We start from the raw sequence: 15,340 nt of genomic DNA, 5'->3' as shown, positions 1-15,340 counted from the left end.
CTGTTATGACTTCTTGCTCATCAGTGTTGGGATCTGGTTCTCGTTGTCCTGAAAGGATTCCCTGGGGCTTTAGTGCACAGATGATGACAGTGATACAGGGCGGATAACATTCACGCTGCACCTTTGCTCTGTGCCAGGTGCTGTCTTAAGCACTTTACATAGAAGAGGTATACTGTGAGTGAGTGTTCGTTTTGTGGATTAGGAAGCCAAGGCAGATGTATTGATAGTTAAATAACTCGCCTAAAGTCACATGATTCAAGTTGAAATATGAACCACGGCATGTGATTCTAAAACCAAGACTGAGTCATGCTGGACTTCTCCCTCCTTGCAGGCAGAGGCCTGTCCGTCATACACACCAAAGAGAGGTCTTTAGGATCTCCTATCCCCAGCGCGTTAGAGCGGTCGGAGGTATTAAGCAGGAAAAGCGTATTAGAATTCTGGTCTCTTCACTGTGTTCTCCACCAGAGAGGAAGTACCCTGGATGCAGACATGGCTTCCATTAAGATGCGTAGCTTGAATCTAGGGAGCCCCATGCCAGTCAGAAAAACCATTAATCAGGAGATTAGAGCTTGTACATGCTACATGTTTCATGTTTTTGCTTTCCATAGGTTAAAAAGATCAAGTGGCATGAGCAGCCTTTTGGGGAAAATCGGAGCCAAGAAGCAGAAGATGAGCACCCTAGAGAAGTCCAAGCTGGACTGGGAGAGCTTCAAAGAGGAAGAGGGCATTGGCGAAGAGCTAGCCATCCACAACCGAGGGAAGGAGGGGTAAGAACCAGCACATTCTGTTCCTCTGAAACCCTCGAAACCCTGGGAGAGCTCTTTGTACACACACCACCCAACGTAAGTAGGCGGGAGCTTTTCACGGTGAAATGAAAAATGTGAGTGCTCTGCTTTGTTGCTGAAGCTCTGCTCTCATGTGGGCAGGTCCCTCCAGCGAGGGAAACACTGAGGTGATGGGCAGGGGGTGGGAGGGCACGAGCAGCAGCTCCCTGGGGAACAGGCATGGCTACCACACTGAATCTGCTGACGTGCGGCTCCCGTGAACTGTAAGTCACCTCTTTTGTTCATGTGGTCGGATCTGGCTCACCATATCAGCCTTGGCTGCATCCGAATTATTTGGTCTTCTGAGAAGCCAGGCAAACTCAGTGCATCAAACACAGAGCCAGTAGAGCGCCTAGATGTTGTCACATTGTTGTGGGACTTTTGTTTGGGTCGTCATGGCCCGGGCGGGCCTTCGCCCTTGGTTTCAACCTGTGTGACACACCAGCCCTCAGACAGCATCTGACTATCACGTGTACCCTCCTCTTCACTTAGCAGTACAAAGAGGATGTCCATAAACTGTGCACAGGCATATCCCAGGAGAAATGGTTTTCAGTGCTTTCTTAAGAACCTCAGAAGGAGCCAAGAACAAAGTGACTGCAGAAGTGGGTCCATGGCTCTGAGTCCACTCCCTCCCTGCATGCCCGCATGCCCCGGCCAAGGGCCCGGCGCCCGCCCCCACCACAGAGAAAGGCACGTGGCCCGGTGGACGGCCCGTAGGCCCCTACCCCTCACAGAGAGAGGCGCGCATGGCCTGGTGGACTGCCCGGCGCCCCCCCGCCCCCCGCCAACACACACATAGGCGTGTGGCCCGGCCGTCGGCCCGGTGCTCCCCCTGTCAGAGAGAGGCGCACATGGCCCGGCAGATGGCCCGGCACCCTGTCAGAGAGAGGTGTGTGTGGCCCGGCCCCCAACAGAGAGAGGTGCGTGGCCCGGCGGACAGCCAGTCAACCCTGCCCCTCGCCGGCAAGGGCTCTCCCTGTAATTCGTGTGCATCCCTAAGGCTCAGCTCTTTTGCCAGTAAAACTGTGGTAATAGTACCACCGTTGGTGGTAGTGAGGCTGTCGTGAGACAAAACTTGTGATCTGTGTATCATGCGTGTAAGCATATAGCACAGGCAGCCCTCAGAGGTATGCAGGCTCAGTTCCAGACCAACACGATGAAGCAGATGACACAATAAAGCCTTCATGGGGATTTTTGGGTTTCCCAGTGCACATAAGTTATGTTCATACTATACTGATAGTCTGTTAGTGTGCAAGGATTATATGTAGAACACAATGTACATACCTAACTTAAAAATACTTTATTGCTACAAAATGCTAACAATCATCTGACAATACAAAGTTGCCACAGTCCTGCAGTTTGTACAAAAACAGTATCTGCACATGCAATGTAGTGGAGCACAATAAAATGAGACACATAAAGCCTTGGAGAAGACTCTTGAGAGTCCCTTGGACTGCAAGGAGATCCAACCAGTCCATTCTGAAGGAGATCAGCCCTGGGTATTCTTTGGAAGGAATGATGCTAGAGCTGAAACTCCAGTACTTTGGCCACCTCATGCGAAGAGTTGACTCATTGGAAAAGACTCTGATGCTGGGAGGGATTGGGGGCAGGAAGAGAAGGGGGCGACAGAGGATGAGATGGCTGGATGGCATCACCGACTCGATGGACGTGAGTCTGAGTGAACTCTGGGAGTTGGTGATGGACAGGGAGGCCTGGCGTGCTGCGATTCATGGGGTTGCAAAGAGTTGGACACGACTGAGCGACTGAACTGAAGTGAACTGAACTACCACTTAATACAGACCTTTAAGTGACACTGACAGGTGTTCTGCTAAGGGCTTTCAGTTCAGTTCAGTCCAGTCGCTCAGTCGTGTCCGACTCTTTGCGACCCCATGAATTGCAGCACGCCAGGCCTCCCTGTCTGTCAGCAACTCCCGGAGTTCACTCAGACTCATGTCCATTGAGTCGGTGATGCCATCCAGCCATCTCATCCTCTGTCGCCCCCTTCTCCTCCTGCCCCCAATCCCTCCCAGCATCAGAGTCTTTTCCAATGAGTCAACTCTTCGCATGAGGTGGCCAAAGTATTGGAGTTTCAGCTTTAGCATCAGTCCTTCCAATGAACACCCAGGACTGATCTCCTTCAGAATGGACTGGTTGGATCTCCTTGCAGTCCAAGGGACTCTCAAGAGTCTTCTCCAACACCACAGTTCAAAAGCATCAATTCTTCGGCACTCAGCTTTCTTCACAGTCCAGCTCTCACATCCATACATGACTACTGGAAAAACCATAGCCTTGACTAGACGGACCTTTGTTGGCAAAGTAATGTCTCTGCTTTTGAATATGCTATCTAGGTTGGTCATAACTTTCCTTCCAAGGAGCAAGCGTCTTTTAATTTCATGGCTGCAGTCACCATCTGCACTGATTTTGGAGCACAGAAAAATAAAGTCTGACACTGTTTCCACTGTTTCCCCATCTATTTCCCATGAAGTGATGGGGCCGGATGCCATGATCTTCATTTTCTGAATGTTGAGCTTTAAGCCAACTTTTTCACTCTCCACTTTCACTTTCATCAAGAGGCTTTTTAGTTCCTCTTCACTTTCTGCCATAAGGGTAGTGTCATCTGCATATCTAAGGTTATTGATATTTCTCCCGGCAATCTTGATTCCAGGTTGTGCTTCTTCAAGCCCAGCTTAAGTGGTAGTAGCTCAGGTTTATTTGTAATCTAAATCCTAATAAAGATAGGTGGGAGATTTGTTGGGGGGGCGGGGTCATTTTTCTAGATTAGGTTTCAAGACTATGTGAATGAATGTAGAAGCTGATCAGGATATGAAAATTTTTTTTTTCTAATGACGTTATGAGCTTGTGTAGCTACCAGGCTTCTGGGTTCGTCTGTCAGAGATGGTTTGCCACAGGACAAAGGCAGAAGTGCCAAAGCCATCCGAGGAAGGCCCACGAGAAAGCACTGGCAGGGGTCAGTGTTACCCGGAGGTCTCTGATGCGCGCCCCAACCTCCCCTCTCTGATTCAGCCTGGGCAGCTCAGCCCCGCCTCTTCTCGTGTTTGCCCGGTGATCTCAGGCAGCGGAGAAACTGCCAGTGTGTGCCACACTTTACTGCTTCTCTGAGGATTGATTATATGGGTTAGACAATGTTCTTTCTGTTAATAGAGGTCTTGTAAAAGTAAGGAGTGGTGCTGCTGAGGATAAGGGAGAGATAAGAAAATGTCTGGAAGCGAAAACAAGATGATTAAAAAGGACATCTGCCCCAGGAGGGCTTTTCAGGCAATGGAGAATCACATAACTGGGTTAGGGAACAGCCAAGAGCATGGAACTTTTCAGCTCTCTGCTTTTCCCTCGTCTCTGAGCCTTCCCCGCCCCGGCCAGACGATTCCATGGATCTGATTGTGTTTTTCCAGTGCTGATCTCATGACTGCAGTGCTCTGCTTCAGCTCCTCTCACCTGCCCTCTCCAGGGCCCACCCCACACCTGCACTCACTGCCTTTACTGGCTTCTGCTGGCTGATTAAGGGCCCAGCCCCTAGTCCAAGGAAGGAACTGTTTCTCTGGTTCTTAACCTTGGCCAAGCACAAGTATCTTCTGGGTTTTTCCCAGAGTTCACATGACAAAGACATCCCTGTGCACTGCTGAATCAAGAGTCAAGGGTGTGAGTGTGTGTGCATGCACACGTGTACATATACACAATGGAATACTACTCAGCCATAATAAATAATGAAAATGTGGACTTCCTTGGAGGTACAGTAGATAAGAATACACCTGCCAGTGCAGGGGACATGGGTTTGATCCCTGGTCCGTAAAGATTCCACATGCCATGGAGCAACTAAGCCTGTGCACCACAGCTACTGAGCTCACAATCTAGAGCCCATGAGCTTCAACTACCGGGTTCATGCACATTTTAGGGCCCTCAAGCCATGAATACTGAGCCCAAGTGCTGCAACTACTGGAGCCTACACACCCTAGAGCCCATGCTCTGCAACGAGAAGCCTGCGAAGGAAGAGCAGCCCCTGCTGCCACAGCTAGAGAAAGCTTGCATGCAACAACGAAGACCCAGCATGACAACAAAGAGTGAAAGTTTGCCGTTTGCAACAACATGGATGGACTTAGAGGATACTATGCTGCTGCTGCTGCTGCTGAGTCACTTCAGTCGTGTCCGACTCTGTGCGACCCCATAGACCACAGCCCACCAGGCTCCCCTGTCCCTGGGACTCTCCAGGCAAGAACACTGGAGTGGGTTGCCATTGCCTTCTCCCATATTATGCCTAGTGAGATGCTTAGTGAAATAAGTCAGAGAAAGACTAATACTGTGTGATACCGTTTATATGTGGAATCTAACCTAGTAAATAAAACATAAATAAGCTACATGGGAACATAGCCAATATTTTATAACTATATGGAGTATAACCTTTAAAAATGATGAATTACTGGGGAGTTCCTGATGGGCCAGTGGTTAAGACTCTGCTTCCACAGCAGGGGACACCTGTTGTCTCTTGGTCAAGGGACTAAGATCCCACAAGCCATGCAGCATGGCCAAAAAATTGTGAATTGCTGTGGAGAATTCCATGGACAGAGGAGCCTGGTGGTTACAGTCTATAGGGTCGCAAAGAGTTGAACATGACTGAAGTGACTTAGCACAGCACACCTAGAACTTATATAATATTGTGCATCAACTGTACCTCGATTAAAAAAAAAAATCACAGATACCAGTATCTTTAAATCACTCCTCAGGTGCTTCTCAGGTACAGCCAGGATTGAGAATCACTAGACCACAGCAACAAAATTCTAGAAATGAGAGCAAGATAGTCAGCTGCTGGTGAGCCTTTCCAGCACCTGCATAACTAGAAAGCCGACTGGAGAACAGGCAAGATTTCTGTGAAGAAGTGAGCCCAGTGCCACAGTGTCAAAGGGCAGGGAACACAAGCCAAACCTGAAAGGTCTGTTTGGTCAGGTCCCCAGATTCCCTTGCACAGATGCCAACGAGGGCAGAGATCATTTGGGGAGAGTCTACTTTGAGGGTGGAGAATCCCAGACAGGGTTACCCTGGAACAAAAGTGATCTCTGCTGAAACTAAGAAGGGGGAAAGATCATATTTGATAACATCTCGAATAAGGTACTTGTGAGTAATCATTGGCCTCTACCATAGTTATGAGACTGTGACCTTTTTACAGGCACCATATTTAAATTGTTCTCACATAGAAGAATCCAGATCACAAACACAAAATGATTACAGGTGATGAAAACATTCCTGTAATACAGTCCTGATTAAGATAGAGAGAAAGAGTGAAAGCGCTCAGACATGTCCGACTCTTTGCAACCCCATGGACTGTAGCCCACCACACTCCTCCATCCATGGGATTCTCCAGGCAAGAATACTGGAGTGGGTTACCATTTCCTTCTCCAGAGGATCTTCCCAACCCAGGGATCGAACCCGGCTCTCCCTCTTTGTAGGCAGACGCTTTACGGTCTGAGCCACCAGGGAAGTCAAAAATAAGATAGAGTTGAGGTTAAAAGATTATGTTGTGCTTTTTGTGTTTTGATAGTAATTCTGCTTCAGTAAGTGCTATGCCATCTTTCGCCTTGTAAACCTTTGATACAATTTGAAGCTACATTGGTCAGTATTGAATTATTATTGTCCAGTCTTTTAAAAGCAATTTTGCTATCTTAAAGTATTCACAAAAAGAAGCAAAGCACCTTGAGAAACAGCAGACACAGCAAACACCAGGCACAATCAGGATCAGACTGGCAGAGAATTTGGACAATGAAGATAGCAGATACGGATTTTAATACAGTTATGCCTGCTGTATTCAAATAAGTAAACAAATGTGAAAATATTTACGAGAAGAAGAAACTATAAACAGTGGCCCTAGAACTCCCCTTATGGTCCAGTGGTGGAGAGTCTGCCTGCCAGTGCAGGGAACACAGGTTCGACCCCTGGTCTGGGAAGGTTCCACATGCTGCAGGGCAACTAGCCCTGTGCACTACAGCTACTGACCCCCTGCTCCAAGCCCGTGCTCTGCAGCAAGAGAAGCCACCGCAGTGAGAAAGCCAACCACCGCAACTGGGGAAGCCTCTTGTGCAGCAGTGAGCACCCCGTGCTCTGTAATGGAGACCCAGCTCAGCCAAACATAAATAAAATTTTGTTTAAAGTGGCCCTGGCAGATTTGAAAAAGACCCAAACAAAATTTCTAGAAGTGAACTTTTTTTTTTTTTTTAAGAAGTGAACATTTTAATAACCATAATTAAAAGTGGAGAGGATAGATTTAATAGTAGTTAGATCATTATCTAAGAGCATACATGAACTGGAAAAGAGCCAGAAGAAATCATCCAGAATATACTTCAGAGAGACAAAAGACAAAAAAAAATATGAAAGAGGGAAGTGAAGCTTCCTAGAGGACAGTGAAGGAAAAGATGAAAGACACCTCTATAGACTTTAAAACCCAAAGAATCCCAAGATAAATAAAATAGAAACCCACACTGCAGGGTGAAACTACAGACAGCCAAAGACAAAGAGAGAAGTCTTAAGAGCAGCCAGAAAAAAAGTGACTTCTCTGAGAAGAAGGGTTATACTGACAGGTAGCTTCTCAATAACAGAACTTCTAATAACATCCCCAAACTGGAAACAGCTTGCTGCTGCTACTGCTAAGTCACTTCAGTCGTGTCCGACTCTGCGACCCCATAGACGGCAGCCCACCAGGCTCCCCTGTCCCTGGCATTCTCCAGGCAAGAATACTGGAGTGGGTTGCCATTTCCTTCTCCGATGCATGAAAGTGAAAAGTGAAAGTGAAGTCGCTCAGTCGTGTCTGACCCTCAGCGACCCCATGGACTGCAGCCTTCCAGGCTCCTCCATCCATGGGATTTTCCAGGCAGGAGTACTGGAGTGGGGTGCCATTGCCTTCTCCAGGAAACAGATGTCGATAAATAGTGTACTAGACAGGAGAAGGCAATGGCATCCCACTCCAGTACTCTTGCCTGGAAAATCCCATGGACGCAGGAGCCTGGTGGGCTGCAGTCCATGGGGTCGCACAAAGTCGGGCACGACTGAGCAACTTCACTTTCACTTTCCACTTTCATGCATCGGAGAAGGAAATGGCAACCCACTCCAGTGTTCTTGCCTGGAGAATCCCAGGGACAGGGGAGCCTGGTGGGCTGCCATCTATGGGGTCGCACAAAGTCGGGCACAGCTGAAGTGATTTAGCCGCAGCAGCAGCAGCAGCAGATAAAATGTGACGTGTTCATGTACTGGGATACTCTTTAGCTACTGGAATGAACATGGGTAAGTTTTGGTGACATCATAACACAAGTTCATGCAGTATGATGCCATGTATTTTATTGATTTAATTCCATTTACACAAAGGTCAAAAATGGGCAAAAACAGTGTGTCCGTTAGGTCAGTCTGTGAAGAAGCAAGTCAGAAAAGAATACACACCATGTATGTCTGTGTCGAGTTCACAGTTAGGCCATCGCCAGGTCAAGAAGCAGAATGCTGCCAGCCTTCTGGAGGCACGTGTGTGTCTCTCACCACCACCCACATACCCGTATCCAACACCCAAGCCCAGCCAGGTGTGAGCCTGCCCACATTTCCACTTTTGAGTTTCTGCTCCTCTGATTGTGAATCATTATAAAGCAAGCTCTCCCAGGCCAGCTTGGGTTTCTCTGGGGTGCTCATCCTCTGTTTCTTGGCTGGCTTTATAATGATTCATCTGCCTTGCCCATTTTATACTGCGAGGGTGTGGTGGTGGTGTAGTTGCTAAGTCGTGTCTGACTCTTGTAACCCCATGGCTGTAGCCCGCCAGGCTCTTCTGTCTATGGGACTCTCCTGGCAAAAATACTGGAGTGGGTTGCCATTCTCCAGGGCATCTTCCCAACCAAGAAATTGAACCTGGGTCTCCTGCATTGCAGGTAAATTCTTTACCGTCTGAGCTACGAGGGAGTTGGGTGTATGTTCTGTTTTACAATAAACTGAATTGAAGTTGAATTCAACTCCTGGCCCTACTGCCAGCCCGTCATGTGCTGTAGCCCCCGTTTCTTCACCTGTGCAGTAGAAACTCTTCAGTATCCTCCCGGGTTTTTTACGGCAATTAGATAATAAGTTGGGGAATGTCTGGCATGTTTACAGATAGGGTTCCCCCCGCCCCACCCCAGTCTCCCCCACTTCCTTTCTCCCGTCTGCCGTTACTGGCCATGCCCAGCTTAGGGCCTCATTGGAAGGCTGGGCGCTCTGTGCCTCTAAACTCCTTCCTGGTGTAGTCCTGCCAAGCCTTCAGGGACACTTACCAGCTGTGGCCTGTACAGCCTGGGGGCATCTCCCCTCAGTCCTGGGCTTTAGGGTATGAGGCCCTAGGCCCAAGTCCTGGGCAGGTCCTCACATTCTCCCCTCCAGGAAAGCACACTAATTCTGTGGCTTAGGTCCCCAAAAAGCTACCCCTGCCTGAGCATCCCACTGAGCTGAAGACTCCTGTAGCAGCCATTTAGTTCACGTCTCCATTTGCATATACAAGACATACCTCAAATTTAACATCCAGAACCAAATACGGATAGCCCCCGCTTTTCAGGAGCTTGCTCTGTGCCATTTTGCTTTTACCAAAAACCTCCATGAATGCTCTCCCTTTTCTCCCTAACTGAAAGAAATCTGAAGGGGTTTCATTTTCACCAAAAAGGTAGTTGCTTCCCACCATGTCAGCTAAGAGAGGTGTCCTAGGAACACTACTTTCAGATAGCAGGGGAAACCTGGGCTTGCTTTCTTTCCATATAGCCTCCTTCCTCAGACTTCTCAGAAAAGGGGACCATCCCATCCACTCAGCTGATGGAAGAAAACCCTCGGAGTCAGTCCTAAAAGTCCAACAGAAAATTCTCCTGTGAAGTACTTCGGCCCCTCCCAGCTGCTTGCAATCCAGTACCTCCTTTCTCCACGTGGCAACCAAAGTGATGTTTTTAACATGCAAACCATTTCCCTCCTTCCCCTGCTGAAAGCCCTTCAGTAGCACTTAGGTCAGCATTCACCTCCTCACTGGGCATTCCACGCCCTCCCTGAGCATCCGCTGCCCACCTCTTACTCTTGTGCCTGCCTGCGGCCGCCCAGCCTCTGCTCCACTCCTCAGATCCACCTCCCCAGTTCCTCCTCCGTGGTGGGCTCTTGGTCACTCAGGTGCCGCTCTCTACTCTCTAGCGTAGCCCCACCTTAGAAACCCTCCACCACATCTCTCTGTTTGATCTTCCTCACACTGCCAGCTAGTACGAGTCATCGTGTTTTGTCTCATGTGCAGTCAGCTCCAAGGGCAGGGTCTGGCTCACCTCCCCACCACCAGTACCTTCTAAGAGTATCTGCCCAGAGCAGGCGCTGAGCCGTTGTGCAGTCTAGATGCCCATTCCGCTAGCTGTCAGGCATCCGTGGTTTTGATTGGAACCCAGCAGGATTAGAATTAACCCCCCAGAAAAGAAGGGCGTGGCATGTCGGAATGAGATCTCCACTCAGGCATCTTTTTCGGTCAGCAAAGTTGGTTAAAATGACTGTACCAAAGAGGTCAGCTGCACAGCAAAGACTTGCTGCCTTTCCTCTGAGCCCTGCACTCCAGAACTCAGTCCAGTATTTCAAGATTCTTGTGGCCCTCAGGCCTCTAGCATTGCTTCCCTCTGTTCCTGTAACCGCTCTTACTAGATTCCCTGGCGGTATCCGCTATCAGCCGCGTGTCTCTCCTACTCTGTTGAGGTGGAGGCCAGCAGGCTTAGAAGAGGGATCAGTGCACAGAGAAGGAGAGGAAGCTAGGCATGGTCTTGGCTGCTGCAGCAATCAAACTGAAGGTCGTGGAGCGTGATGATTGGAAACCAGGTGTGTTTGTGATTTGGAGAGGTGTGAAGGAGAGACCAGAGAAAATAATTTTCTTTCTTCAAAGAATCTATCTCCGTGACCCCCAAGAGTCACAGCCTTGAGGTGAAATGGGAGGAGAGCAGTGGAGAAGAAACTTAATTAAAATCAGCGCCCTCTCACTCTGGCCCCCGCGGTGTGCTCTCCTCAGGGCTCGGGCAATGTTGGGCAGATTGCTTCTTTCACTCGCGTGTCTGAGGACAACAAGTCGCCTCTCATCACATCCCTCACAGAGCTCTGTTCCAGCCTCAGTGCCTGTGTTGCTGTTGCTTTCTGGTGTTGATCCGCTTTCCTTCCCTGGTTTGTGCTGCACAGAACGCCTGCGGGCTCTGCTGGGGGCAGAGTGATGACCAGCCGCGAGATGTCCTCATTGTGTGCCCGCTCAGACTCCCTTCAACTGTCTGTGCTCTTTCTCCACACCTCACCCCCGTTTTTTGGCCACTCCACTCGGCAGGTGGGATCTTAATTCCCCAACCAGGGATCGAACCCGTGTCCCCTGGACCACCAGGGAAGTCCCTACTCTTTCTTTTCCTAACCATAGGTCCGGAGACCTCTCGTGGATGGTTATGACTGTGTGGCGGAGCTTTTTTGTCTTCTTTCATTTTTCCTTCCCTCCCCAACAGCCTGGATCTCAAGGAAATTGGTGGCAGAAAAGTAATTTGGGTTGAAAGATCAAAAAGATGACCAAGCCTATTGTGTCTAACCTGGTTCTGAAAGGAAAGGCTTAGCACATACCTTGGGTTTTGGTGCTGTTAGCGTATTTTGTGAGTGAAAGTGAGAAGCTGTGGCCTCTTAACTGGGCTCCATAGGGAATGGTGGCAGGAAGGGATGTCCCCGCCTCCGCCTCCCAGTAGACTGAGCTGAACCAGGCTGGTCCCCAGGAGTGCTGGGCACAGACCAGAAAAGAACCTTTGCACTTGTCAGCTGGTGGTTCTCCTCGGAGACCGTAACCTGCTTACGGGGCCTGAAAACTTCTGAGGCTCAGTTTAAATGGGCCATCCGCTCAGGCCACCTTGCAGAGCCAGCCTTCCCCGCAAGCCCTTCCTCCTTCTGGAGCATTTGGTCTCTTGGTCCCTGTTCCATCTATCCCGGCTCCTGAGGCTTGGGAGTGATACCATCAGGTCAGAAATGGGAAGCACAAGCCCACAGTGCTCATTAGCCATTTCTGGTTTTATTGTTTACAGAGTACTTCTTCTTATGGTGTCACTGTATTGTCAGAGGGGTGTTGTAATTCTTATTCGTGTTTTCCAACTAAAAAAAATGAACTGCCCTGCCCACAGTCACACAGTTAATGCTGGAACGACCCTCATCCTTGGCACCTTTCTGATCTCGGGGAGGCCGGCAGGGGCTTGTCCAGTAGAAGTTTGGTTTCTGGTCCACTCTTGGCAGCAATCCAAAGCCATCACAAGGATCCTGTTAGCAGCTGCAGATGCTATAAATGGAGGAGTGAAGTCGCCAAACCTGCCGGGATGGCCTTTGTCTTGGTTGCCCTTGAGAATTCAGTTGCCTTCTGCACATGTGCCCCCCTCCGCTGCCTGAGGCCTTCCCTAAACCTGAACTCTTCCTGCACCTGCCTGTTTTAGCACCCAGCCTGGCCTTGCTCTTGATGGTTTCAAGGTCAGCTGGACCCGACACAGCTTCCAGGAACCTGTGAGGCCATTATTTATGTTCGGTGAGCATCTTAATTTAAGTATCACTTCCTCTACTTTAAAGGAAAGTCAAAGAGGAAAGACCACAAATGCTCAAAGCCTCGTGCTTCCTCTTCTGTCCCCACGCTGCGCTCTCAGGTAACCCTGGCTGGTGGCTCTCCTGAAACATGCCCTGAAGTCTTCTCAACCACAGCGCCGCACCCCCCCCTTTTTTTTCTATGGAAACCTGTAGGGGCAGTTAAGCACGCTGCTGTCAAAACTCTGATCCCCACTGTGATCTTCAGCCCGGGCCCGTGAGCTGGTGTGTGGAGGGGGGCAGTTGTGGGGCGACACAGCCCATCAGTCATTTCCGGTTCACTGCCCCCACTGGGGAGTCGCAGGGCCCCTGGTGGGGGACGGAAGAGGAGCTTGTTGTGTGTGTCCACTTCCCGCCACCATCTCTCCTGCTTTCTCACTTTTATCAAAAAGGGTCCTCTGCCCCCGGCAATGGCTTCCCCATTTGCCAGGGAATCTGAAGCCAGTGAATGTGTATTTCACTGGCTAAATTTGACAGCCTGACCCTGAGGGCTCACATCAAGCTTACAGGCGGGCCATGCCCTTGTTTTTCTAGCCATTCCGGCCCCTCCGTGGCAGTTTTGACTCAGCTGCCGAGTTCCTGATCCTGGACTAGGTTGTTGTTACAGATGCTCGTAACATGCACCAGAGAGCTCACTGCTGCTCTTGAGTTGATTGCCCTCAGAGTCCTGACTCTAGAAGCTGGCTTCCCAAAATGATGGTGGCCGCTCTAACTGCTGTTTTATGGAGCACCTGCTCTGTGTTAGGCATTGTATGTACACTATTTTATTTAATCCCCGTGGCAGGCCTTCAGAGTAGGGGTGATTATCTTTTTTTTTTTTTTTTTTTTTGGCAGATTAAGAAAAAGAATTAGCCAGGTTAGGAGGCTTATTCAGAGACACAGCCAGCAAGTCACAGGGTCAGGATTCGGCCCCGAGCTGCCACCCTGTCTGTAGTGAGGCACAGGGTTAGTGGCCACAGGCCTGCGGGAGAGCAGGGAGGGTGGGCTGCCCTTCACAGGGTGAGTTCAGCCGAGGAACACAGGGTCCTGAGCTGGTAACGTGCTCACCACAAACGAAATGACCTTGTACTCACAGATGCACATTTTCTGCAGTGCAACAAAGGAGAGATTAGCACAGAGATTCAATTATGTCTCCCATTTTCAGTGGCAATTTTGCTCTCTCAGTAGATTACTTGGCAGAGAGCCCCTCCCCGCAAGGCAAATGGAGCTGTATCCCACCGCTCACTCCCTCACTCCCCGCGGTGCCTGCCACCTTCAGCCTGGGGCTTCCCTCCCACCGTGCCTGGCAGGCCGAGGGGCAGGCCGCCCGCCTTGAGGGCACCCTGAGTATGTGGGCCATGGGCGCAGAGGCACTTGACCTCATTCCCTTGGAGGAATTCAGGGAAGCCTCCTCGGTCATCCCCACGAGAGTGCCCTGGCCCCACGTGGGTGGAGGACACGGAGAGGAGGACGGTGGGGGAAGGGAGGGCCGCCAGCAGGCAGGTGCCCGGACAGTGAGCGCGCGCCACGGTCAGCTGCTGTGTAACCAGGTCAGGCTCCGAACCCGGGCCTGACTGAGCCCCGCTCTTCCCTTTAAACCTGGCTACACAATCACGTTTTCCTGCCCCCAGTTGCTAATGTACTTCCCCTTGATAAGTTGTTGCTTTCTCTTTTTCATTTTACTTTTATTCACCTCTGAACCAGAAAGTTCCTTGTTTAGACCAAATGAGTGGTCTGGATGTTACTGAAAGAGTAACAGCGGCCCCTCTGCCTGTGGTCACCTGCTTGCATTTGCTGTCGCCCGCTGAGCCCCAGGCCAGGTGGGCCCTTCCCCACGGGGAGAGGGGATGCTGCCTGGGAGGCATTTTATCCTACTCAGTCTGCTGACGGGCATCTTTATTTTCTTCCAGGTACATCGAACGAAAAGCTTTTCTAGACCGAGTGGATCACAGGCAGTTTGAAATCGAGCGAGATCTCAGGCTGAGCAAAATGAAACCCTGATGTGATGGGGAGCCCCCGCAGCTCAGTCCTCTTTATAGCGTGAGCTTATGTGTCTGTGAGATGTTTCCTGTGCTTCTCATCGACTGGCTCCCAGCAAGGTCCTTTTTTCTACACTGAATTTCTGTCTTTGTATCTTGATCTCACATGATTTCATTTGTTTTACTTTTAATAGTTTGTCCTTTCAAAAATAAAGATTAAAAAAAAAAGTACAAGTTGATCCTGTGAGAGGCTGGTGAGGATGACGCCACTTGCCTTCCCTTTGTTCTGCTGCGAAGTCCACGAGGCCAAGCCCGTTCCTCGCAGGCCTGTCTCGGCCGCTGTGGAGAAGAGAGCGCGCGGCCCGCTCACCGTGGGCCCGAGAGCAGGGGCTGAGACGAGGCTCGCCATGCTGGCATGATGCCAGGCCCCGCGCTTCTCTCCTGACTGGACTCCTCCACCCGGATACAATGTAAAGATGTAAGGCTGAAAAATAAGGATATGCCATCACTGAATTAGAGATCTTTCTTTTCCTTCAGCCTTTCTCCTCTCCTCAAAGTTAAAGTCAACTTCCCATGTTTCTCATCTCAATAATTCTTTGATTGGGGGTTTGTCAAAGAAAACTACAAAGGACTCTTTTTTTTTAACTCTTTAGAAGATTTAAATTCCAAACTTCATATTAATAAAGCAGTAAACCTCACAACCTGCCTCTGGGGGCGGGTGGGCGGATGTCCTGAGTAACATGGACAGGGTTAAGGGGTAGTAGGGCTCCAGAGACTGGAATTCAGATCCTGCCCGTACATCTACCAGCCCTGTGACCTTGAGCACAGCTCAGCTTTCTGAGCCTCACAAGGTGGAGACGAGCTAGTGACATGTGCAGGGAACACACTTAGGTCTCCCCCTCCGGTCCTCTGATACACGGGCAGACGCTCACACAGCCAAGACCGGGCTGTCAGCCCTGCGCG

General features: G+C 50.0%; 1 protein-coding gene across 2 annotated transcripts in view; it reads left to right on the top strand.

Annotated features, from left to right (window-relative positions):
* The window catches only part of CFDP1 (craniofacial development protein 1), a 104,074-nt gene extending 89,458 nt beyond the window's left edge, over positions 1-14,616 (top strand). Inside the window, exons 5-6 of one of the 2 annotated variants that reach the window (XM_024977945.2) lie at positions 609-767; positions 14,309-14,616. In XM_024977945.2, the coding sequence (XP_024833713.1) occupies positions 609-767; positions 14,309-14,399 (250 nt within the window). In that variant the 3' untranslated portion in view covers positions 14,400-14,616. 2 annotated transcript variants of the gene reach the window in all.
* The last annotated feature ends 724 nt before the right edge of the window (positions 14,617-15,340 follow it).

This window comes from Bos taurus, chromosome 18 (genome assembly GCF_002263795.3).
Source record: "Bos taurus isolate L1 Dominette 01449 registration number 42190680 breed Hereford chromosome 18, ARS-UCD2.0, whole genome shotgun sequence".
In the NCBI taxonomy this organism is placed as follows: Eukaryota; Metazoa; Chordata; class Mammalia; order Artiodactyla; family Bovidae; genus Bos; species Bos taurus.
The sequence above is the reverse complement of the archived record's forward strand: the minus strand, read 5'-3'. Positions and strand labels throughout refer to the sequence as shown.